Here is a 25,365-nt window from a genome sequence, read left to right as displayed (position 1 = left end):
GTAATATAATATTGTTTTAACGTTAGTAACACGTCACATAAACTTCTCGGCGATAAAAAGAAAAACAACCAGGTGTAAACGTACGCACTATAATTTAGTATATTGTCAGTGATATGAGGTATCGCAGCAATGGCCAATGGTTGACGTCCAATGTCCCCGCCGACTGACTAGTCTACCTCTAAAGTATATGTATACAATAAGGGCAAAATATTGTTTATCTTTAATCACGTTCCTCAACCGTGACTGTTATCATTTTCTGCAGAATGTGATAAAAATATGATAGTACGCGAACGATTTTCATTACATTCCTGGAGTATAAAACCGTTAGCCGCGGTGGTGGTATTTATCGTTTTTCCATGAGAGACCAAAGGTGGTCACGGCCTTACAGTGTTCGACAACAACTACGTGTATCAATGGCGAGGGTTCGAGTTGGTCACACTGCGTCGAACGAGCAGTTATTTAAATAAGTTTTCGTGCTGATCGTCCTGCGACCCAAGTACTCTCCGTCCACCGTCATTTCTGTTTCGTGCTCGCTCGAGTTGCTCCCGCTCCCGTCCGTCCGTTTCCGTACGCATTTCAGTGCGTGAGTGTGTGCGTGCGTACGTGTGTGTGTGTGTGTGTGTGTGTGTACGAGACTTGCGTCGTTCCGTTACCCGTGTCCTGTGTGCGATCCGAGAGAAGCCATTTTGTTCCGTGCACGAAAACACCTCTCGTCGTTTTGGGTTTTTTCATCGCGCTTACAGCCCGTTTGCCGTCCCAACGAATCGGTTTCTCTGTGTTCGTAGACGTCGTCGGTGTCGTGTGCACGTCGAACAACGCCATGGCTTGTGCCACGCTGAAACGGTCGCTAGATTTTGAACCCCCTATGTGCAGACCGACCAAGAGACAAAGGTGTACGCCTATGAGCATATCGCCTTCGAGCTCTCCCCCAAACAGCTCCAGGTCCGAATACGTCTCGCCCCATTTTGGTGGCGATGTCGTACCAAAAATCACTGCAGGTAAGGAGATTTTTTTTGTCTCGCAATTGCCGTTTGAAACAGTTATGATTATTATTATTATTACCGTTGTTACGGCGGTGTTGATGATGTCGTTTGCTATTTATATAAGCAACTGATATTAGTTGGCAGTTATCGTCTGCCCGTCTGTGCAACTCGATTTCGTATCTTAATTTTAATTGTTATGAATATAAAGTATCTACAGTAAATCCAATGGACTTGCCAATAATTTGTATTGGCAGGTATTGTATTTCAACAGTATTGAACTATTGAGTAAATATATTTGTAGGTTTAAATTGTTAGGTAATGATAATTGTTAGTAATGATTTAGGGGTGTAGATAGTCTTTAAACCGGGACAATATCATAAATGTGGTTCCCAATAGTGTGGATGGTAATCTGCATAATTTAATGTTCTGTAATGAGATGCTTATTACAAAAGATTTTAAAATAACCAAATTGTTTATTTTATCATTATTTTAATTGCCATTTAATCGTATAAGTATTTTAAATTATGACACAATAATTTAACACATACTAACTGTATTAAAATTTTATTAAATTAAACAATTATTTTGTTTTTCATACTAGTGGTTTTTTATTACATTTCGAAACCAACTTCCTAATATGTACTCTTTTTTTAATTACTTGACCAGTACTAAATATGATTTTTTTTATTTTTATCTTAACTAAACATTGTTTTTGCCATTCATAAACTTGAAATTGTACCTACTTTTTAGTTAACAATATTAAAAAACTAGGAATATCAAGTAGGTACCTAATACCACATGTAATATTAAAAATAAATAAAAATTGGTTTGGATTTTTTTTTTTTTTATGTAATTATTTTTAGGAGTTAACTACCAAGTCTTTATAGTATAATTTTTTGTTGCATTATTTTTCTCTGTAAATTTTAACTACATAAGTATGGAAAGCATTAAAAATATGGTGTTCTGTGGCAAACGAGGTGACAAAGCAGATTAGGAGATGATTTCATATTTAGTTGAGTCTGTTTTTAATTTAATTGTTTTGGTAAATTTCATATCTAGAGGAACTTGATAATGAAGTTTTAAAAAACCACTACATAATATATTTGTATGATATGAAAAAATTAAATAATGGTATTATATAGTTTAAATATAGGTTCTATAATGCAGATTGTAATATTATACTTCAATGTAAAATTATCTAATTCATGAAGTAAACAATCTTTTTCTGCCTCTAAAACTTTTTATGTATACTTAATCATTATAATTACAGAAACTAATTTTAATTACATGTATTTGAGATTTGTTACAAAAACATATTGATAAATTTTTAATAATAACATAATAATCTAGTCATCGTTAAAAAAAAAATATATATACATATTGCAATTATTTTGAAATTCATACAGCAATAGATAATATTCAAGTTTGTGTGAAGAGCTGTTTAAATATAACACAGAAGACATAAATAACAAATACACAATAATTTAGAATTTTATTGGTACTGATTTAGTGCTTTAGCTAAGTTATTGGAATTTAATAAAAACTAAAGGATACATACTCAATACTTATAAAAATAGTTATTGGGTAATATGATGAAAATAAGATTGCTCAAATAATATTATACTACCTATTGTCCTAATATTGGAATCACAGATTTTATCAGTGGAGTCATTGTAAAATTATTGATTGTAAATTGAAATGTGTAATCAATAATTTAATTAAAATTCATGGCTTATCGCCTATCTTAAGAATAGCAATCATAACCTTCTATATACGGTGATCGAATATAGGTACTCGTACTAAGAAATAATATGATTAGATAATACTACCTATAAAACAAAAAAAATTGTCAATTGGTATGTTTTCACACATAATTGGTATTTGTGAATACTTATATTTTTATTGGTAAATAAACATGAACTACCTCCATGATAGTAAGCATTCTTTGATTTCAATATATTTGTATTGTAATACTATCACTTAATCGCACTAATTTCAGGCATACAACAACTAGATAACCGACTCAATTTCATATCTGGTGCATAACTCCTAGTTGTCACACTGGTAATATTTATATATTACGCAGCTTATCAAAATAAAAGTATACATTACTTCTGTAACTTTATGTAAACATTGTCAGTGTGACAAACGACAGTCATGCATTAAAGGTGTTGATGTTATAATATAGAGTCAATCATCTGATTGTTTTATGGTACTTTAAGACTATTATAGAAAATTAAAGGTTAACAAAGTATTTTTTTTTATCATTCCTAAAATTTCCAAAATTGTTTTTTTGTGTTATATGATTATATAATGACAATAATGGTGGGCGGTGTTATTTAATTTTTTTAATTTTGTGTTTTTAATATTAAACACTAAGTATGATAAAATCATCTAAAATTGTACATCAATCCTTTTACAAATTAAATGTATAGTTATACAAATGTTGTCAAATCTTTAAATATATGATTCTCTATAATTTCTATAATATGTGATTTAAAAGATTTTGACTATAATAAGTTTTAAGCAAGCGTTTATAACAATTTTCAAATACATTTACTTAAAAATAAATGTATTTATTCCAAGATGTTAATGTTGATTTAAAATTTGTTGAAGATGGACCCCCATTATCTTTTTTTTATATATATCCCCCCTCCAAAGCTCATATTATAGTCTATTTTAGTACTTACTAATAACTTATAAGTAGGGATAAGAAGTTAAAGGAAAAAAAATTGTCAAAATAGGCAAATACGCACAGAAAAACGAAAATATGACAAAAAAATTTTTCAAAGCATTTTTTATTATGAATAAAAATAATATAATATAATACTTACAATTTATAAACAATGTCAAAATTTTAACATCTAATTTACGACTTCTTGTTTCAACGTTTGTATATCTAAAAATAATTATATTATAAATATTGTGACACTCACATTTAATTTTAAATTATTTTTCATTCCTGTTAATTTGTTGTATTGGACAACTAGAGCTTTTTTAAGATTGTCAACGTATAATCAACGATGATTGTCCAAGAGGATATTTTTATGTATTTATTTAAGTACAGTAAAACCTCTTGCAATTTTTCCGTGTTAACACGGTTTCTGTTTTGACAGGGTTCAAAAAAATGAAATTTGAAAACAGCACCAATGAAATTTTCTGTATTACCAGGGCTTCTGTTTATCAAAGTTTCGTTTATCAAGGTTTTACTGTAAAATATTTAATTTAAGCATAATCTTTGATAATATTAACTAAATATGCTCTTTTATTCGTGAAAAAACATTAAATATGCTATTCTTAAAAAAGTACCCAAATATAAAAAAAATAACAACAAAAATGAACTCGCTAACTTATGAAATGGATTTATAACTCACCTTTAACTATAATTAGGAGTCTTAACCGAAAATATGCAAGTTCTATAACTTCTCATCCCTAATTATTAATTATATATAACGAGCAACCCTTTTTAAATAAGAGTACACCTGTACAAATATATTATGATGGAGGATTTGGACTATTCCTAAAAAAATTAATTGTTCCTCTCAAGATGAGGTTCCAGATACATGCCTGCCACCCCTAATGAAAATTCCTGTCTATACCACCTACTAGATATATAGTTAAAAAACATTAATTGATTAGTGCTGGTTGATTTCATTTGACGTAAGCGATACTGTTCAATGATTAAGAGTATGTTTCAATATATTTAATAATTTTGGTTCAAATAGTTAAGGTAGAACACTTAACTTATATTTTGATCTATAGTAAGTGACGTCTGATCTATTACTAGCCTTCTAAATATGTGTGATATAACTAGATTTCCAAAAATCAGGTAAAACTTGTATGCTAATTAATCATTATTGTACTGGCATAGGTACTGCATGACACATGAGATTATTGTTGGATTGTAATTTTTTTTATGTATCTACTTCTAAAAGTATTTTGAATTTAGAAATAATTGACTTTGTATTTGGAGTTGGTTATTATGGTAACTAGTATTCTTTTAAATTTTACCCTTTTTTCTGTAATTGAAAAATAATTTATTATCATCTGAATTGTTTAATATTTAAATTTTTGAAAGAAAAGATTTTTTTAAAAAGACATTTTTTAGTTCAGTGTTAAATCAGATAAGAAATTTAGAATCATTATTATTAGCAAATTTAGATACCTATTTATTAATTATTTCATCGTATTAAATTGTATGAGATTCATTAATATTTTTATTATTACATAAAACAGATTATCCTAATTGATTTTGTTTAGCTAAATTATATAGTATTCGACTATTAAGAAATAAAAATTAATGTTCTGAGATTAATTTACTTTTGTATGAAAATTAATTAATATTGTATTTATAATATTTTTGTTTTAGAAATGTTGTCTGCTAGTTTAACTGAAGAAGTTCAAAGGATGCGTCGCAAGCGTCAACTTAACATGGAATTATCAGAAAACCGTAATTTAGATGACAGTTCTTCAGATAGTTCATCTGAGAATACATTTCCATCATCAGCCAAAGACAAACCGCTATTCACTTTTCGTCAAGTATTATATTTAATAATTACTAAATAACTCAAAAACACTATTCATATTGTATAACTACAATTTACAAGTATTGAAAATATAATTTTATGAGCGGCGTCATACAAATATATATACACTTTTGTTTTCAAATTTCTTAATTTATTTATTTGAGTGGTAAATTTTTTTTTCATAATTTATTTCAATGATTTACATAAATGTAATTGTATGGATTAGTAAGGAATACAGAAGAAGGGGCCAAGATAATAAGGAGATAACAGGTAGGAGTATAACAGAGATAAATGTGTATGATTTTTGAGGTTGTAATTGAGAAATTTATGAGAGAAGGCATGAGGGGTAGTGTATGAAATAAATAGGTTCAATTGTTTAAGGTTGGTGATTTAGCAGAATAATTATTTTGACTAGATGGAGTTGAGAGAGTGTATGGTAATTTATATGGCGGTTAGCCAGTTGTCGACTCCTGCTATAGGCTATAGGTTGCTATGGTTATTGTTTAACACGTTCACCTCCGCTCGTATATTCCTAATCTGGCCTTTTGTGGCCACGTAGTATAATTGTTGATAACAGTTGTTTTCTATATAACTTAACAAAAATACGCGGGAAACAAAAACCAACTGCAATGCATTGCTTATAAATATTTTCTGATTGGTCATGATAAATATTGAAGCAGTGTCTCTATGGCCGTATGATTTAAACATATTTAAATAAAAGAACTAGTGACGATCATGGATCGGCGGTGGCAGTGAACGTGTTAAATAAGTTTTGCCCAGGGCCTCTTCAAAGGAAGTGCCTTTTCTGGGTGTTTATTGAAAAGACACCAATTATAGACAAAATTGGGAAGAAAAAATTAAGATAGTTTAGTTGTGTTATAATAATAGGTGACTTGGAGGATGTATTAAATTTGGTTATAGAAATTAAGGGAAAAGAGAAAAAAAAGATTAATAGATAGAATAAAGAATGATATGAGGAGAGCTAAGAGTAAAAGAGGTGAATATAGCTATATGGAGATAAAGGACAAAGACTGGTAGACTTCATAGTACTGAAAACAAAATAAATCAAAAAATCTTAGTTTTAAATTATTGTAAAATGTCACTTAAAAATATACCAACCATCCTGTAAAATGTTTTTATGTATTTTTTATTAAGTTAGTTAAGCTTAATGATTTTATAATACTAATTTTGTTTTATAAAAATGTAAATAGCCACATACTAAAAAAAAATTTTTTTAGGTAGGAATGATTTGTGAACGTATGTTAAATGAACGTGAAAGTCAATTACGTGAAGAATATGATAAGATTTTAAACATGAAATTATCTGAGCAGTATGAAGCTTTTGTTAAGTTTTCCAATGATCAATTGCACAGACGTTTTGAAGCAGCCGAGGATCCAAGCTGTAAGTTATTATTGATTGTTTTCATATTTTCTAAATTTAATTATTAAATACTATTATTAAAATACTTTTCAAAATAATAAAAATAATTAAAAACTATTAAATAAATAATACTGTAAATAAGTATTATACATAAATTCATAATTATTGTTAATTCTTGATCTTAATATTTCATAGATATTAGTTTTTTTAAGGGGAGGGAAGTGGTATAGAAGCATAAGTTGGTGGTATGTTTACAGATAGCCTGTCTATGGAGTAGGCAACTGGCCAGAGTAATAATTAATGTAATCCCTCTATATATACATGGTAATGGGAAAATATTGTGCAACATAACTTTTGTGATAAACACAATATAAACTGGTAACAAATGAACAGTTATCAAACCATTTTATTTTCCCAGTTTGCTGGATGGATACAATAATATTTTGTGTAGTAATGGCATGGGAAACGAGTTCTTTTAGTATTGGATGACATATTGATATATTTTGTCAATAATTTAACTCTACTGCATAAGCTACACATACTATTTTTCATCATACCTCTACAGCCTTAGTTGATACAATAGTATAATCTATAATGATTTTTTCTTGCTATTCTCTATTTATATATATGCCATATTGTTTATACAACAGCATTGAAGTAATTCACCTATTAGCTAGAATTTTATATATTAGACAAAACGTGTAGGGTGCATTTATGTATGTATATTAATGTGGTTTGGTCTTTTACTTTCTGACTATTATTTGCAGTGGATGGAAAAATGATTAACTGTTCTCTTGACACTAAAAAATCTTTTTCAACACTTTGATTGGTAACAAAAAATAAACATTCTCAACCGGTATCAAAACATTCATATTTTATCATTATGAACTTCTGAATAGCCATTTCAGTTTTAGCTTCAATTTTCTTATTTATAGGTTTTAAATTTACTAATAAACTTTTATTAAATTCAGGTATTCATAAGTGTGCTTCAATATCTACTTATGAATTTCTTTAACACAACATCATAAATAGTTAACTTAATTTGTACAGACATTTAAATATTTATACAATCTAGAATTAGTATTTTTAAATTGATAAAAATATATATTTGTCGAATAAGTTATTTATTTAGATATCTATTATGTGTTGAATAATTGATTTTTTTTTTTATAATTTTAGATTTGTCTTAACTCTACAACAACTCCAAGCGATGGTTTTGAATTACAACAAAATTTTAGACGCACTTAATAGACAAAATAATTATTCAGCCTTAAGTCAACAATCGACTGACTAACAATGTTTTTTATGTATTATACATTTTTGTAAACTCGATATTATTAAATTAATTTAAAATATATGAATTTCATGATAATAGTAAAAGAGTAATAATTAATTTAAGTAATCATTAAGCTAAGATTGTTTTGTTTGTTTTATTCATTTTTATATTGCGTAACTAAAAATGTTGGATATTGGCTCAAAATCATATTAAAATTTAAAACTGGCTTAAGATATTTCCTTATTTTATTTAAATAAAAAATATTTATGTATGTATACAATTTTGTGAGATATTTTCAGTTAAACTTTTTTCACTATAAAAATTAAAAATTGTAAATGATTTATTTATGTGAACAAATATTTTTTTCTCAAACTCAGTTAAAATTTCTTTTAGTGGCTTAACACTACTTATTATTAGAGCTTGCCATTCTGATTTGTACGACTGAATTTGATGACTTTATATATATATATATATTTCAATGGTCCCCAAATTTTATAAGAATAAAAACGTTGGTTACGCCACTTCCAAAGTACTAATGTTTAAGTTATTTTAAAGCGAGTTGTTTGAGCAAGATTAAAGAAACAGAGTTCACTTTACACTGTAGCTTGTTCATTCAAATGGATCTCGCACTTAATTCTTACAATATGATAATAATTATTAAATATATACATATATTATAAGTAAAGGTATATATAGTTTTTTTTTTTTTTTGTAAATGATAAGTAAAAATTATTTTTTCTATTAGGGCAACATGTAAATTATTTTGTTGGGAGAAAATACTTGTATAATTTAGTTTATAATACAAATTAATAATAAAAAAAATTTAATTAAAATATCAGACTAATTAGTTTTATTGTATTTGCAATTTTTTTTTTTTAGATTTATGAAATAAGAATTATGAACTAAATGTTTATGCTTTTTAAACACATGGTCAACGTGTTAACTTTTTTCAGTGTACTCTGCCATTACAAATATTTTTATTTTAATAACTAAAAATGGAATACTGTCTTATTGTCTAAAAATTATTTGAAAATGATTGTTATATTTTTATGAAAATATAAGCATTTAATCTAAATAACTATTAGTTAACATTTTAAGGGAGTCTAATATTTGTTTTGACTGAGCTATGCTTGAAAATATTAAACATTTATAACCATTGGGTTCAGTAAGTTGATTTCTTGTTTTTAGTATACATATTATATTTTTTTTTTCAACATGTGAATTTTGTTTTGTTAAAGAAATTAACTATAATATCAAGTTTTTTTAAACAGTATGAATAATTGAACATACTATATATAGTTCCTGAACTTAATTTCACGACGAATCGGTTCTTATATTTAGGGGTGATAATATATAAGACTAAATCATTAAATGGTTGAGGTACTGTTTAGTTTTTGATAATTTTAAATTATAATACACTAACATAATATAACTAACCATGCTGTGGTATACTTAGAATTATGAATATCATAATTTAGGTCTTCAAATTATACTAAATATTATTGAAATACAATTTATTAAATTTTATGTTAGTACTCAAATCGAATCAAATCAAAATATTAAATTTTCCATCGTTTGGTTTTTCTTTGAATACAGCAATTCATTGTTTAAAATTAATTGTATGTGATATGGTTATGACAGAATTCTGTTAGGTATTTAATTATTTTGATTTTAAATATTTTAATTCGTATTTATCATAAGTGATATTTTTTCGTCTCTTCACATTAGGCACAAAGATGACGGAATCGGTAAACACTGATACGAAACCATTTTGATTTTTAATATATTTTATCAAATATCAACTTGTGCCCCTGTCATAGATATTAAAGAAATGGATAGGACAAGCATATGTTAAGTATATTTGAGGCCACGTGCCTGGAGGGGAAGTCAATTCATAGAACACTAGTGTTCTATGGTTAATTGAGGCTTCTTTTATATTGATAGTCGATACTCGATATAGGTAACTTATTTGGCCTCAATAGTTACCCACGAACTAAGATATCTTACTTCATGTAGTTCCCCTTCGTGACCGCTGATACGATCGTTATGGCCTATCCATATCTTTATTATCTATGGTCCCTGGATGAAATAGTAGTGTGATAGTAGTTATCAGTCACATTATCACATGTTAAGACTCGCTCATAAATACTATAATAGGTATACGATATTTAGTCGAGTATTTGCTCTAATGAAAATATTTGAATACTTCCATAGTCACATACATGCCTTCTGTTGAGTTACTTCAAAATTAAGGATTATAGAGGTTTTAAGTGTCTGCTAAAAAATATTTTGAATAACCCAACAGTGCACATACGTGAATACGTTTTGATACATAGGTAAAGGAAATATATTTCTCATAAATTAAAAAATGCGTCGGTATAATAACAATGACGTTTATCCGTTGATCTATTTGGCTCGTGTTACAGTATTATAATAAATTATGGCTTTGCGATTTATAAAACGTACTTACAATCGAATGTTTCTCGCCAAGGACCCAAAGCCTCCTTACACAAGTCATGTAGTACAGATCGGTGATCCAGTACTGCGTAGTAAAGCAATCGCAGTCCCTTCAGAGAAAATTGGATCAAAGGAAGTACATAATGTAAGAATATTTGGTAAGCAGTAAGCGTTTGAGCTTTATTGTGCTGACAGTGATAATTATTTTATTGCGCTGACCTGAGTGACAGCGATAATTATTTTATTGTTTAGGTAATTTATATTTTGAAATCGCTGATGAAAAAATCAAATCTAATTGGTTTGGCTGCACCTCAAGTTGGTATACCGCTACAAATATTTGTAATTCATTTTCCGAATCCATCCCATTATTTCAGCAAAGAAGAAATAATACTTAAAGGAATGGAACATGTTGATAATCAGGTTATTTAATAATCAGATCAGTAGAATACATTTTGAGCTTACAAATTTGATTGATGACAATTTGGTAATATTGTAGGTTTGGATAAATCCTGAGCTTAAAGTTTTGGATCATGATAAAGTTACGTTCACCGAATCTTGTGCAAGCTTTAAGGGTTATTCAGCAGATGTACCTAGATATAAGCGTGTGCTTCTAACAGGTAAAGTTATATCATGTTTATATACGTCTTGGTTTCCTTGTTATTTATTTAAATGATTTATCTTAGGAATTGATCAAAATGGAGAGAAAAAAACTTTAGATGCAAAAGAATGGACCGCTCGAATAGTTCAGCACGAAATGGATCATTTGAAAGGAGTGATGTACAGTGATCGCATGGTACTTGATAGTTTATCTTGTACAGGATGGCATACTATTAATCAATTTCAAGGATTTGTAGAACTTAGGTATGAAAAATAGGGAATTGCTGAATGTCAAACATTTAACAATCCATTGTTTTTTATTTGATGGAAATGAACTAAAATTGTCTATTACCTAGTTAATATTTTTGTATAATAAAACTTGTTGTCAATATTTAATTATTAATAATTTTTATTGCATTGTTATTTTGGTAATGTTTTCATTACATACAAACAAAGTGTTGAGTAAACTATGTTTTAAATGGCAATGTACCTACTTTGAGATTATACAATCATACTAACATGGAAAATATTAAACATATTTAATATAAGTAAACTTGATTGTATTGTATTTGTTACCACCTCAATACAAGACAATCTGAACCAAACTTTATGGTAAGTAAGCACTAACAATGTTATTTCAATAAAACTATAATTTATTGACTTAGTTATTATAAATTTGCTATAATATAATGTTTTATAAAAATATTAAATTATCAGGTAATATTGCAATTTTGTTTGATTTTAGATATTTTTAAATAAATTACTTTTATTTCTATTATTACGTTCATTGAATTTCGTACACAGTTTTTATTAAATAATTTTATTTATATAATATAGTAATAATTACTTTTTACATTAAAAATATATGTAATTATTAAAAATAAATTCAAAATAGTTGTATTATCTCAATATCAATTTTCAGAAAAAAAAAGAATAAAATTAATCTGAAAAAACTAGGAATAAGTAAAACAAATGAAATTATTTAATTCAAATTCACATAGGTATATTTAATATTAATTTGTTTAAAATATAATAAGAAAATTGGTTAGTTAACTAATACATATCATTTTAAATAATTAATTTAATCATTTAAAAGTCTTTTCTTCCAACCATGGTCTTAGTATTGGCAATGTAGATGGATAATGAGTCCCAAGTTTTCCATCAAATGATCCATTTTCTGTTCTAAATGGATATGTACCCATCATAATAGGAAGTTGTAGTTTTACATCCTTTTCCATGTTATTCGGTGATATAATGAACTACAAAATACAAAAATTGATTAGAATTTTTATTTTAGAGATACTTTCATTTACGAATAATAAAAATAATAAAAAAAAAATGTGACCTTGAATATTTATTTTCACAATACAATTCTACTTACATAAATATCATATTGAATGTTTATTAAATGACACCCACGGAGGTTAGTAGGCGGCAGTGGTGGCACGTACAGTTGTTCATTGTGCCATTGGTCCATTTCATTAGGTCTGATTTTTTCTCTCTTTAGCGAAGCTAATTCTCTGGTCTCCGATTGTATTATTTTACTCTTGGCAAAATATTGAATGGTCTAAAATGCGTTAAAAACAAACGATTTAACTACGAAAGTAAGAAGTAAGTTTAGTTGTCCGGAATACAAATTAATATTATACGTTCAACAAATAGTAGGTTACCCATAAAACCGATAGTTAAAAATCTCATCGGTTATAATTTATAATAAACAGTTGTGTTGGTTTTACTGAACTTTTAGATTTTGTTGTATAATGATGTATTTTTTTTTAAACTTGTGTTTATAATTTTTATGATTGAACAAATGTTTCAATCTGTAGTGTTGACTGTTGAAGATAGGATCTAATATAGCGAATTGGATTTTGTATAGTATTTACATTTAAAGAGTTCGATCAAAAGTAAAAAATTCACAGTTATTCTTTTTAGAAAAAACGATATTCATATACTATGCACATTAGTAAGACATGTATAGTTTGCAATTTAGCATTTTAGCATGCATTTTTTATTTCACTTTTATAAATAATTGGGTATAGCCTATAGATATGTATAATATATTTGTTTAATTAAACGTATTATAAATTTATAACTGATAATTATACTTTTTTATTTCAATAATTTTTTAAGTATCGTTTGATTCTTGTGCCCTATACTATTGCGTCATGATGGCAGTATGTTTGACTATAATATTAAGGATAGGGATAATATGCTTTTATACTCGCCTCCGTCAACGTAGCTCTGGTCGATTTAATGGTAACTTTGCTGTTGTTGGTGACCGTGGCCGTGATTTCGATGGTCTCACCTGGCACGTAGGCACCCTTGTCTAAACATACCTGACACTCGACCAGACCCGATCCCAAGCACATAGCCTTCGAAAGCTTGTGATCGATATCGCACCGGAACGGTTCCTGGAAAATAACACATGCGTCGTTGCTGAGACGAATGATATAAAATCGTATTCGGTGTCAGTGGAATAACAGAATATTAACGTGACATTAGAACTTAGGATAAGATACTTGCAATGGCGGTTTCGAGGGACGACAGTTTGGGAATATTATCACCCGCATTTCCCTATCCACCACTAAAAACCCGTTCACTTACAGGGAGACGTCACTACTAATTGAAGCCTGAAGGATGAAATGTATTTTTCAATTATGAAAATATGCAGGTACGATAAAATAATATAAGAAACTATAATTCGTAAAAATTATATAGCTTGCAACAATATAATTATGTATTTATACTATTTATTATACGAGTATTATATTTTTTTGGTAACATACAATTTTATTAGAATTTTAGTATACCTGTATGTAGGTACTCAATTTTATTAATCTTGAATTTAAAAGCAAACCTGACTCTAACGCGCGGAACAAATTTTAATTTATATATCGAAGAGGAAAGTTCCAATGGGCGGTCGATTGCCCTATCGCCCTCCTGCCCCACCAGGTTAGGTTAGGAATAATTCTCGAATCCGCCACCGGCGATGTTTATGCATGTATACGTCATAATATATTATTAAGGCATATTATTATTATTATTGCGTGTAACATGTTATACTACAGATAAAATGGATGGCTCCATGTTGAGATCAATCGGGTTCATGACGATGAAAACTTGTTGGTTCTTGTGTGTAAGTGAGTTGGGTTCTCGGAGTGCCGCCTTGCAGTAGTACTGGACCCAGCCGGATTTTCCCAGGAACGTGGATGGCAGCCCCGGCGGCAGGCCGAGTTTAAACGGAAAACTGTGAATACCCGGCGACAACATCACCGGCGGTTGTCCTACACACAACACAGACGACATTTTAAATAAAATAATATAATATTATAATAATGTAACCTTGAGAGTTGGCGTAGTCAGATGGTCACTCGTGTACGTATATAGGATCGTAGGCGGACTTAGGAATTTATTTATTTTTTCTTAGCAGGCGGTCCTTCTTATTATTTTATAGACTATAATATTATAATATATATTATCGTATCAATCCACTATTCAGATCGTAAATAAACTTTAAAGTTTAAATACTTATAACTAATTAACTACCTACTCACCTAAAATTTGATTCTTATACCATGAAATACCTACTCCAAATAATTAATATTTTGTTTCGGAATATGAAATTCAAAACGAAATATCATTCAAAAATGTAAAAATAATAACAATGAAAAATAGTAGAAATGTGTGTTTTACATTAAATTAATTACTTTATACATTATGAGCTGTATAGAGTTTATTATATTTGTATATATAATAATATGTATATTCTACAAATCTTAACTTTTAAATTTCTTTCTTTTTATCTGGTCTTAAAATCCAGAAGTTTATTCTTGGATGACTAAAAAAAATGTTTAGGAGGGCTGGCTCATAAATTGTGTACACGAGGCACGAGGTTAAAATAAATATATCCACCCTTATTAATAAGGCCGCCTACAAAACCCTTAATAATGGTACTGGAGATAATTATCAAGAGGATCTCGCGTTTCGTTCTCACGTAATATGTCTCAGTTTTAAAAGGGTTCAGCGTAGCAAATTTACCTTCAGTTATTTATAATAGGTAAATTGACTCTAATAATATTAAAGCGAACAATATATAAGATGGATTCTGCTGAACGCAAATTTGTTGTGTTCTACGTTTGTAAGTTGGAGACAACACAACCTACTTAAAAATTTGGTCTTAATAATTATACTTAAAAATTCTAAAAAATGGAATATTTTAATAAATTGGTTAATGGGAGAAATAGGGGTAAGTTATTTGTTGAATAACCATAATAATATATATGGTGTCGGTGGTCATATCTACGTCACGCAGTCGCGTCCGTCGGAACTTTGTGTTTAACACGTTGTTGCTATATAATATTAATGTTCGTCATCTTTACGACTTTACACAACATATCAAGAAAGTTGTTATAGGATTATTAATAATTATACGTACCCGGTTCTCCGAGCAGTCTCATCCTAAAATCTATGTAGTTTTCCTTGTCGTAAATCCGTTCACGCCGTTTGCTTTTCAATCGCACTACTCCTTCGCCGATGACGTGGAAATGTAAGCCTATTTCATAAATAAATCAAATATTATATGATATGTCAAATAATTAATTTGTTGATAAGTTTATAAATTTACAATATGTGTATATGATTATTGCAGACATTATTAAAATTAATAATATTTTTTATGTTCGTTGCAGTGATTGACCGACCACACGATCTGTACCGTAGCAAATTTATAGTTTTCAATTATGAATATCTCCGTAAAGTTATATAATTTGAGATTTTGACATAATATATTTATTCGTATATAGTTATGTATTTCATCGAATGTAGTCACGGCTGAGCCGCTGAGGCGATGTTCCGTGAATCATTAAATTGTGGCGTGCTGTGTATTACCTTTTGTAGTTTTTTTTTTATTATTTTACTTCTTCCCGTTAATATTATAGCAAATAGATTAGACATTAGGTTAATAATTAAGGTAAGAATATTTGTGATTTTGCGTGGTTTTAGGAAGCCAATAGGATATTAGTCGTGTTTATACTAACTTTGTTAATATTTTAATTAAAACAAATTATTTATTCACAAATTGTTTAAAAAACTTGGTCTATCCAAGTCTGTAGCAAATTGATATATTGTTATTTAAAATAAGTAAGTTTTATTGCGCACGCGAATACCGAAGTTGGTTATATACATTTGAAGTTTTTTCAAAATGTGTATTTCGATTATCCACTTCCTCCTACACAAACACCATTTCAATCCCATATCATTCTGCTGTAGTATTTAATGGTATCTTCAGTACGAATACACTGTGGTTAAATAATTGTAGTAGGTACCTATATTATTATTTATTATAAGTTATAACACTGATTAGGGTACTCAAAATATCAACAATTTAATTTTTAAACTTTTCCAGTTGTACCTAATTATGGATAATTGTATTTTTTGTTCTTTATAATTTTAAGATCATACTTGACGTTTCTGTTATAAAAATTATATTATAACTTGGTACTTATTTTATTATTTAATTTTATAATTTTTGATCTAAAATTTTGATTAGGTTAATTTACGAAATGGCATATTATTTTTAATAATTAAAGACAATTGTTTTCTAGACATTAGTATTTTGCCAATAACATAAAAATTGACAACATTTTTAAATATAATATTCACTTTAAGTACTATAATAATGCCCACTTGTCTACATTTTTAAGTATTTAATTTTTTTTGATTTCTCAGTTTTCTCGACTATATTATAGGCAAATAATATAATTATATTTTATGTTGTATAATTTCCCCTATATCGGCTATATCTTTATTACAAGCCTTGATATTCAATCAATTTGATATAATCATAGATAATTTTTAATTAGTAAATATTCTCTAATTATCAACATACAAATTAAAAAAAACTACATATTTTTTTCAAAATAACTAAAAATATGTTTATTATTCACTATATATTTGAATAGTGTTTTCTTGGCTTACATAAAATAACTCTAAGACACCTATCATAAAAGCTTGATTAAACGTTTTGGTTGATAACTTAAGTACGTACATTTAGATGTAAATTCAATGATGTACCTTTATTTTATTTGTAACTTTTTAAATAGTAAAATGGCATCCTGAAAAACTTGAAAAAATAAACTGGCATGTTCCTGTTTTCCACAGCTACTTTTTATGTGCCTTGTCATTCTTAATCATATAGCTTTAATGAGTCTTCTTTATCGAATGTTAAGGGAATGCAGCAGCTTTGTTTTTTACTTATATTTTAATAACAAATTTACTTCGCTATTTGTGTCTAGGTTTTGAATAAATATTTGCAATGTAAAACTTAATAACGGCTCTTTTCTGTTGTAAATTTTGTATTATTTTATGTAGGTACTTTCTTTGCCCGAATAGGTGATAATTAAAAATCTATTGTTGCTATTCTCAACCATATAGTGTTGACATATAAAATATTCGTGTAATATCCGCCTAATTGCTTGTATTTAGTATTGTTTTTAAGAGCACATCGAATATTCTATATTCGATTCTCTTAATGTAAATCATATACAAATATTGCTATAGTTGAATCGTGGAAAATATGACAACTGATTTAAAAACCATTGAATTCTTGATTGGAAAAAAAAAACGGCAAAACGCTCAATCGACAAAAATGTCAGAAAACTAGGAATTTACAAATTTTATAACTATAAACTATATTTTGCTTCGATATTAAATATCAAAGTAATAACGTCTGGTGGCGATGGTCGTCCTGTTGAACCACAACAGACTCCCAACGCGCCACACGAATATTGTCCGTCACCTATTTTGTTGGCCAACTACGCTGGACCACAGATGCGACGGATGATAAACATGGCTTTGATTATTCGTGCCAGCCACCGATGCAAAGGCCCCATCACCGCCTCGCTCGTCGTCGTTACGGCAGCATATATTGATGCACCTATATTGAAGGCCCGTCGATATTGGATGTGGCTGACGTCGAATTCACTGGTCCACTAGAAAGGCGGTGTAATCATTGCCAGAACTTGCTATTAACGTGACGTCTATTGAAATAGAAACGCGAACTACGGCCTGACGAGTCAAATGACGTGCCCGTGCCATTACCGATAAAAAAAAAAAAATAAACGTGCTTCGTTCTGGGAGCGCACAAAAATTTTTTTAAAATGAATGATTTGTTACGCTTGATAAAGTATAAATACTTATAATATTTATATAATAGCTATACTAAAAACTATACATATTTTATATGAATAAATGTTTTTTGTTATGTTATTTAATTGCTTTATGCTGCATTATAATTACAATTATAAATCAGCAGTAAAATAAAATTGTAAAATTAATCTATACGGACTGTGGAAATTGTGACTATAACATATAGATACTTTTGGTTTTTTGTAACTTGTTTAAAAACACTCACAACGAACCTTGTATCGAATTAAAACTTTTCGACAAAGGAACAAAAAATGTTATGGGGAAAAATAAAATAAAAGTACTGCGATATCCTGCGAAACACAATGCGAATTTGGTTTCATACGTTGCAATTCGTGAATATGAGTATAAAAATTAAAATTTTTATATTATTGTTTAGTTTATTTTATTTTAAATTAAGGTTCAGATATTTTGAATCCCCATCGAAATATACCATTATTGCATAATATTCGTGATCGAATGTCTTTATATGCGGCTTTTATGGCTTTTCTCGAACAAGAATAAACCAATTTTGATATCGGATTACTTGAAAAGAGAAGAAAACTTAATAACGTGCTTTGGCTTTACAAGTTATTTAAGTATTAATAAACGATTGTCTAAATTCTAGAGTTATTGGGTTAAATACCATAGTAGGTAGTGCACAGATTACGTTATAATTGGAGGAATTTCGTCAAAGTCGTCAACAGGTATTATACTAATATTATTGATATTTATGCAAATGTATCATATTATTTGTTTGTTTTAAAACTAATTTACTAATATTGAAGTCTTATGAATATATTACATACTATATGTGTGATACAAAAACTTTATTATAGGATTATTCCTATTATTATTATTATAATTATTTTTTTTTTTTGAAAGGGGCGGGGTCTAAAGTTAGAGGAATCATTATAAATATATATTTGTCATGATGTTATTTGGACGTTATTACAGTTTATTATATGGTCACTAACCACTGTAATAAATATTGTGCAGCAAAATTTCTCAACGACTTGAGAATTTAACGGATCCTCATTGATTGGTGCGTTAAATTGTTAACGAGCTTCAAATAGCATTGAACGATCGTGCAGTCACGCTACTTGGTGATATATACTTATTACAACATTTACAACAGTCAACAACTAAATAACATCATGCCATTATTATAACTGTACGATGATTGCATATTACCGTTCTTATAGGCGTATGTTCTTATACTAAGTAAGTGCTTTAGCTAATTAATGACAGCGTTGCTTCGAAACGAATGAAAATAAATTGACATTCCAAAATAAGGTCGTTTTGTGGCTTGTAAACGTATTATAGCGAGGTATAGACAGAGATAAAAACTGTACAAATAAAATAAGTGAAATTGCGTACAAAATAATGTTGCATCACGTTTATTGTAACGGCATAGATGGATGCTATAACGTAGACGCGTCTTATTTTATCTTGTTTTGTTTAAACCTACACATTATTAATTCGTATATTAATTGGTCGAGTATTGCAGGTATTTAGGACAATATTGATAAATAATCTCCGATAAAAAGAAAATACCTATCCGTGTTATAATTGGTACTGGCCGGCATAGGTGGTATAGGTATATGTATACAATAAAATATAAACTATAATATGTCGAGGTGTCTTGATCGAGGACACCTGGATGCCGCTGTGATCCGTAAGTTTTTCATTAAAATAATTTTAAATAAAGGTTTGTAATTTACAACATAATATGTATTGCACTATTGTAGTCCTAACCTAACCGGATTAGGACATCTGCAGATTGCAACGGCGATGGATTTGTGATGCAGTCGGATACAAAATTGCACATCATTCTATGTAGTATATGCTGGCATGCTGCTCGATAATTTTAAATTACCTACTTATCTAGATACCATTGGACGGCTACAACACTTTAAAATATTTTATTCAAAAATTATAATTGTATACGATAATCCATCAAATTGCAGTGTAGGACGTAAGGTACATAGAAATATATATTGACTTTATTTATCTTTCAATTAGAAAACATATAACTTATTTATTAAATTTATTATAATATTCAATATTCATAAAAAGAGTTGGTATAATAATTTAAATTAATTTAATTTTTATTTCAATATTATTACAATAATTGTTTTTTAGTTGTTCAGTTTAATCGTGCTAACCTAACCGACCTTAGTGGTGAATGCATATAAATTAATCTATTTTTATTAATTTAATTAAAACTGTAATTATCAATCTGATATTCTGATAGGTACTTTCTTTTTACTATTTACTTAGGATCGCAATTAAAATCTTTTTTTACACCGATTTTGCTATCGAAATTGTATAAGGACAGAAACTTCAAATCATACGGCATTAAACATTAAACATTTTCATAGAAGACAGCGATACTGACATCGTCAATTTTCATGTTATTCGTCCGATGGCCTGCCGTCGTTAGTTTAGGAAGGTCAAAAAAAAGTAACAGACAATTACTATTATAATATATTAACCACGCTGCAAAACTTTTGATTTTTATGACACAGGTGCCTACATATTTTATATTTATTAAATATATGCATAATATGAATGTTTAACTACGATGAATTATTTATATACGAGTAGGCAACACCTATAATATAATATTATGTATTCAATTATATTATATTTGTTTTATTATTCCTCGCAAAAAAATTTAAAAATATTTTTACCATTAAATACTTTATTATGCATTATAAGTGTTAATTATTAATTAGGTTATATTATTTACAATTTTTTTTTGCTGGATAACAAGTTGACAGGATAATATATATATATATATATGTATGTTATTTTTATATATACTTATTATGTATGTACTTATATGTTAATATTAATAATTTGAACACCCTAGGACTAAATATTGAAATTTACTTTTCGAGAGATGTGATAGATAATATGAGATAAACATACCTCTTGAATTATTGTTTTTAGTAAATTAACAATTTAAAAAACGACGTTTAGCTAAACAATTTCAGTGAGCGCAGGAAGAGCATCATCTTGATATAGCTATAGCAGATCAGCAGATGTATATTATTATTAATCTATACTATATAGGTAGATGGTAAAATGTGAAAAAGTGAAATACATACCAAATTCAACTATTATGCCTACGTTATACGTATTATAGGTACTTGCGTACTCTTAACGATCTTTTACGACTATATGCATACCTTCGCCACATATTATATATCCATATTCGGCAGTTACGTATGGCCGTATGATATAATCAAGATTTGGTATTCAATATAAGTGATTACATTTTTGCCTGTAAAGTCATATTTGATCGTAGTGAGAGTAGTAAGACATATATAGTAAGGCTTAATGTACGTTTTAAAAAGTACTTAGGTACTGCTGAGAATCCAAATATGAAATATAATTTTGTTTTTCTAAGAAACATTGTTTTATTATTAAAAAAAATTATGTTTAAGTTTTATGAGTTTAATACAAGATTCCTCATAAGTAGTTGTAAGTACTGAAACCATAAAATCTAAAATATACTTAAAAGCAATTATTTTTTATAGACATTTTGAGTTCAAATTTGGACGAAATTACTTATTTAAACGATATTATTTATTTTGTTACAATTTAAAAACATTATTCGTGAAAAATTAAAACTTTTACGAATATTATAGTATTATACATTTTACTATACGCAATGGAATTTTCCATTTACATATTTAAAAATAATATCTAATTATGAATCTATTTTTTTTTTGTTTTACTGTATTTACAGAATGATAAAATTAAATTTCGAGTTATATACATTTTTATAATATTCTGTAAATGTATATTATTATAATATTAATACTATATATTATTCAAGAAAAAAAATATCAATCTACTATAATACTAAAAATAAATTAAATGGCTTTAATAGCTATACAAAAAAAAAAAATAATTTATATCACGGTTGTCGATTATCACGAAATATGCTTAGTGATGTTTAAGGCTGATGACCGTTTCCGTTCAGAATCGTTTTTCGTATGCAATTATATATTGGTAATACCTATCACTGATTTCAAATTGAACACACCCATAATATTGACAAACTGACACACTCGATATCTATAGTACAATCAAGCGGTATCCGCTTGCATACCTTTTTTGTTTTTTGGTTTGAAAGATTTTTTTATTAATCAAATGAAAATTTTTTTTTCAGGAATTAGTTATTTTTGAATTTTATCAGTATATATTAAACTACCTAACCAATCAGACGTCAAACATATATTTAGACAAGTTTTTATACGATTCACACGAGGTGATTATATATTATTATAAATTTATAACATAATATATATAATATTTTAAGATATGAATTCTGCGGTTGTGAGGATGAATTTCCATGTAGAATTTCGCGGATCTACACATAGAAATATTCTCTAGCCTTATCAAAATGAAAGTTTTACGTCGACAAAACGTTCGGTTTCCGCGATCACGGCGCAAAACACAAGACTGTGAATAATACGACACTGCTAGTGAAAACAAAGACGCGCGCAATAATGCGTTTAAATCATATCATATACCTATATATACAGTGCATGTTTAATAAATATATATATATATGTAGGTACAAGTCGACGAGGCGTGTGCCGAGAGCTGCAGGTTTTTTTACGCCTACTCCGTCAACCGGTAGGATATTAATATTATACCTACCACTTTCACTAGCGGTTACAACACATAATATATATAATATATATATATATATATTATTATAAATTATAATACCTTTATACATATTATATATTTGCAGAGATTTTTTTACACACATACGCACATAGGTATATTTATTGTACTTTAATAAACTGCGATCGGCTGAGTGACGGAAAATGTAATCTGTCGTACGAGATTACGAGAAATCATACGATACAATATATTAAGTGGGTACAAATAATATCCATTCATATGCTTGTAAAAATACTTTTTGTACGTATTTAAAATGAGTTGGTAGGTGGTTAACTACATAATATGTTAAAAAGATATTTTGGCGAAAGCTCTCCGAAACAAAAATTGTAGGTACTACAGGCAAGTACACAGTAAGTTTTTATACTAACATAAAATATTGTATTAACTCAACGGATTTGACTAATAGTATACAGACACGTTCTCCCCGTATAATTTATTCCGTAAAAGTATAATTGGGTTTTTTTCCAGCGTTTCGTACCTATTTACTTTTAATAGTATTTAAATAACGCTTAATAAGAATGGTAATATCATGCAGACCTACACCTACTCGTTTGTATACCAATATAAATGTACACGAACACGATGTATCAATATATGTATTGTCTTTACTTAGCATCTACCCGCAGTAGCTATGATGAATAGCATGCAGTGTAATTATTATTACATATTGTACTTAATGTTACAAAAAATAATCCGTCTGCAACGTCTGTTTGTCGTATATTGTTGTGTTGCATTTATTATTTACCCAAGGCCTGCGTGTCGTCCTTGAGTTCCACCAACACTCTGCCGCTGAGAAATTGACCCGGGAAATACAACAGGTTGGTGTTGTCGAACAGCACGACGAATTTCTCGAGTTTCCTGGACATGATGACAATCGGATATTAAAGTACGTCTGGCGATGGCAAAATAAAACTATACTCGACGGCGGTTAACCGTACCGTGTTAACAATAACTATTACTTTTGTGTATCGCGATAGGAAAATAAATTATTATACATTTTAAATGATATTATTATCGCGATCGTCCAAATATAACAATAACGACGGCGACGTTACAATATTTCCACTAGACGACTATGACGACGATATTATGGCGTAGCGAACGAAGAGTAACCGCGCGGACGCTCGCACGTCATCCTCCGAGCAACGAAACGCGTTCACTATTTTATTATTATCATTGCTGGATGGTATCGTCGTAATACGCGTTGCACGGCAGGTATAGTATTGTCTGCGCTCCGACTACAACGGCGCGCCGCGACCTAGGACCGGTCCTTTCCCGCGACACCTGGCCGTCATCCATTATACAGAGTGATTCACCAAACACTGCGTAATAATATGTTCACATTCTTTTATGATTTGTAATTGAATTTTGACTGAAATTATTATATTTTAAAATATTTGGATTTTTTATACCGTCTACAGGTGGAGTGTTTATTCCTATATATTTATTTAATCAGTTTACATGCATTAGTTAATTTAATTAGGATTTTTTTTAGGATTTTTAGACCATATTTTCAATTATTTATATTTTTCTATGCCGTTTAAGGAATGTGCTGTTTAAATGAGAACTATATATGCTATACATATACTTATATGTTCTTGATATGATCTTTTTTTTTTTTAAATTTTGATATATAATTAAAATTCAAACGAGTAGGTAGCTTCAAATTTCATGAACTTTAAATACTACAAGGGTAATAATATCAACGATAATAGGTGTATTTAGAAAATATTGGATGTATTATTAAATTTATGATCTATAAAAGGTGCAGTAAATATAAGTAGTAGACTATAAATATTCCATCTTTATTATATTTTATGTTGAACCATTATTAATAAATTTAAATTATATGATATAGTAAGATATGTAGTTAAAATGTATGTGTTTTCAAATAACTTATAAAGTATAATAATTCGAATTTCTATTTAGATGCGTCAACGTTTTCAAAAAAGATCATTCAATAAAAAAAGTTAGTTCTGATTTGAAAAAAAAGAAGTTTGTATTGTCATTGTTAGAGGATTTTCCTTATAAACAGTATAAGAATATATGTGTAGGGAAATCTGTTATGTTAGTACTTAAAAATCACAAAACTCAGAATCCTGAATAAATGTATTATTTAAGGATAAAAGGAGTACGTGAGTACGCTCGATAATCACTCTGTATATAATTGATTGGTAGGTGGTTATAACCTATACTCAGTATATTCAATAGGTTAACCTGCATATGTGTTATAGAGTATAGATCAACTTAAAGT

General features: G+C 28.5%; 3 protein-coding genes across 4 annotated transcripts; 2 read left to right on the top strand and 1 right to left on the bottom strand.

Moving 5' to 3' along the window:
• Positions 1–500: 500 nt before the first annotated feature.
• LOC113549188 (akirin) lies at positions 501–8,854 on the top strand. The gene is made up of 4 exons (XM_026950374.1): positions 501–998; positions 5,353–5,522; positions 6,748–6,910; positions 8,069–8,854. The coding sequence occupies exons 1-4, from the start codon at positions 821–823 to the stop codon at positions 8,077–8,079; spliced, it is 522 nt and encodes a 173-aa protein (XP_026806175.1). The 5' UTR covers positions 501–820; the 3' UTR covers positions 8,080–8,854.
• A 1,156-nt stretch (positions 8,855–10,010) lies between these two features.
• Positions 10,011–11,615, top strand: LOC113548585 (peptide deformylase, mitochondrial-like). The gene is made up of 5 exons (XM_026949540.1): positions 10,011–10,501; positions 10,592–10,767; positions 10,875–11,042; positions 11,119–11,239; positions 11,306–11,615. The coding sequence occupies exons 2-5, from the start codon at positions 10,606–10,608 to the stop codon at positions 11,494–11,496; spliced, it is 642 nt and encodes a 213-aa protein (XP_026805341.1). The 5' UTR covers positions 10,011–10,501; positions 10,592–10,605; the 3' UTR covers positions 11,497–11,615.
• Positions 11,616–12,197: 582 nt separating this feature from the next.
• On the bottom strand, positions 12,198–24,326 carry LOC113549450 (arrestin domain-containing protein 17). Of its 2 annotated transcripts, none has more exons than XM_026950757.1 (6): positions 23,857–24,326; positions 15,655–15,771; positions 14,283–14,503; positions 13,445–13,630; positions 12,601–12,786; positions 12,198–12,478 (listed from the first exon to the last, which is right to left on the bottom strand). In XM_026950757.1, the coding sequence occupies exons 1-6, from the start codon at positions 23,975–23,977 to the stop codon at positions 12,305–12,307; spliced, it is 1,005 nt and encodes a 334-aa protein (XP_026806558.1). In that variant the 5' UTR covers positions 23,978–24,326; the 3' UTR covers positions 12,198–12,304. The 2 variants fall into 2 exon arrangements, with proteins under 2 accessions (XP_026806558.1, XP_026806559.1); XM_026950758.1 differs by having other exon boundaries at positions 14,286–14,503; positions 23,857–24,325.
• Positions 24,327–25,365: the final 1,039 nt, after the last annotated feature.

The sequence above is a fragment of the Rhopalosiphum maidis genome, chromosome 1 (assembly GCF_003676215.2).
Source record: "Rhopalosiphum maidis isolate BTI-1 chromosome 1, ASM367621v3, whole genome shotgun sequence".
NCBI classification, from domain to species: domain Eukaryota; kingdom Metazoa; phylum Arthropoda; class Insecta; order Hemiptera; family Aphididae; genus Rhopalosiphum; species Rhopalosiphum maidis.
Note: the sequence above shows the minus strand (reverse complement) of the source record. Positions and strands in the feature narration are given on the sequence as shown.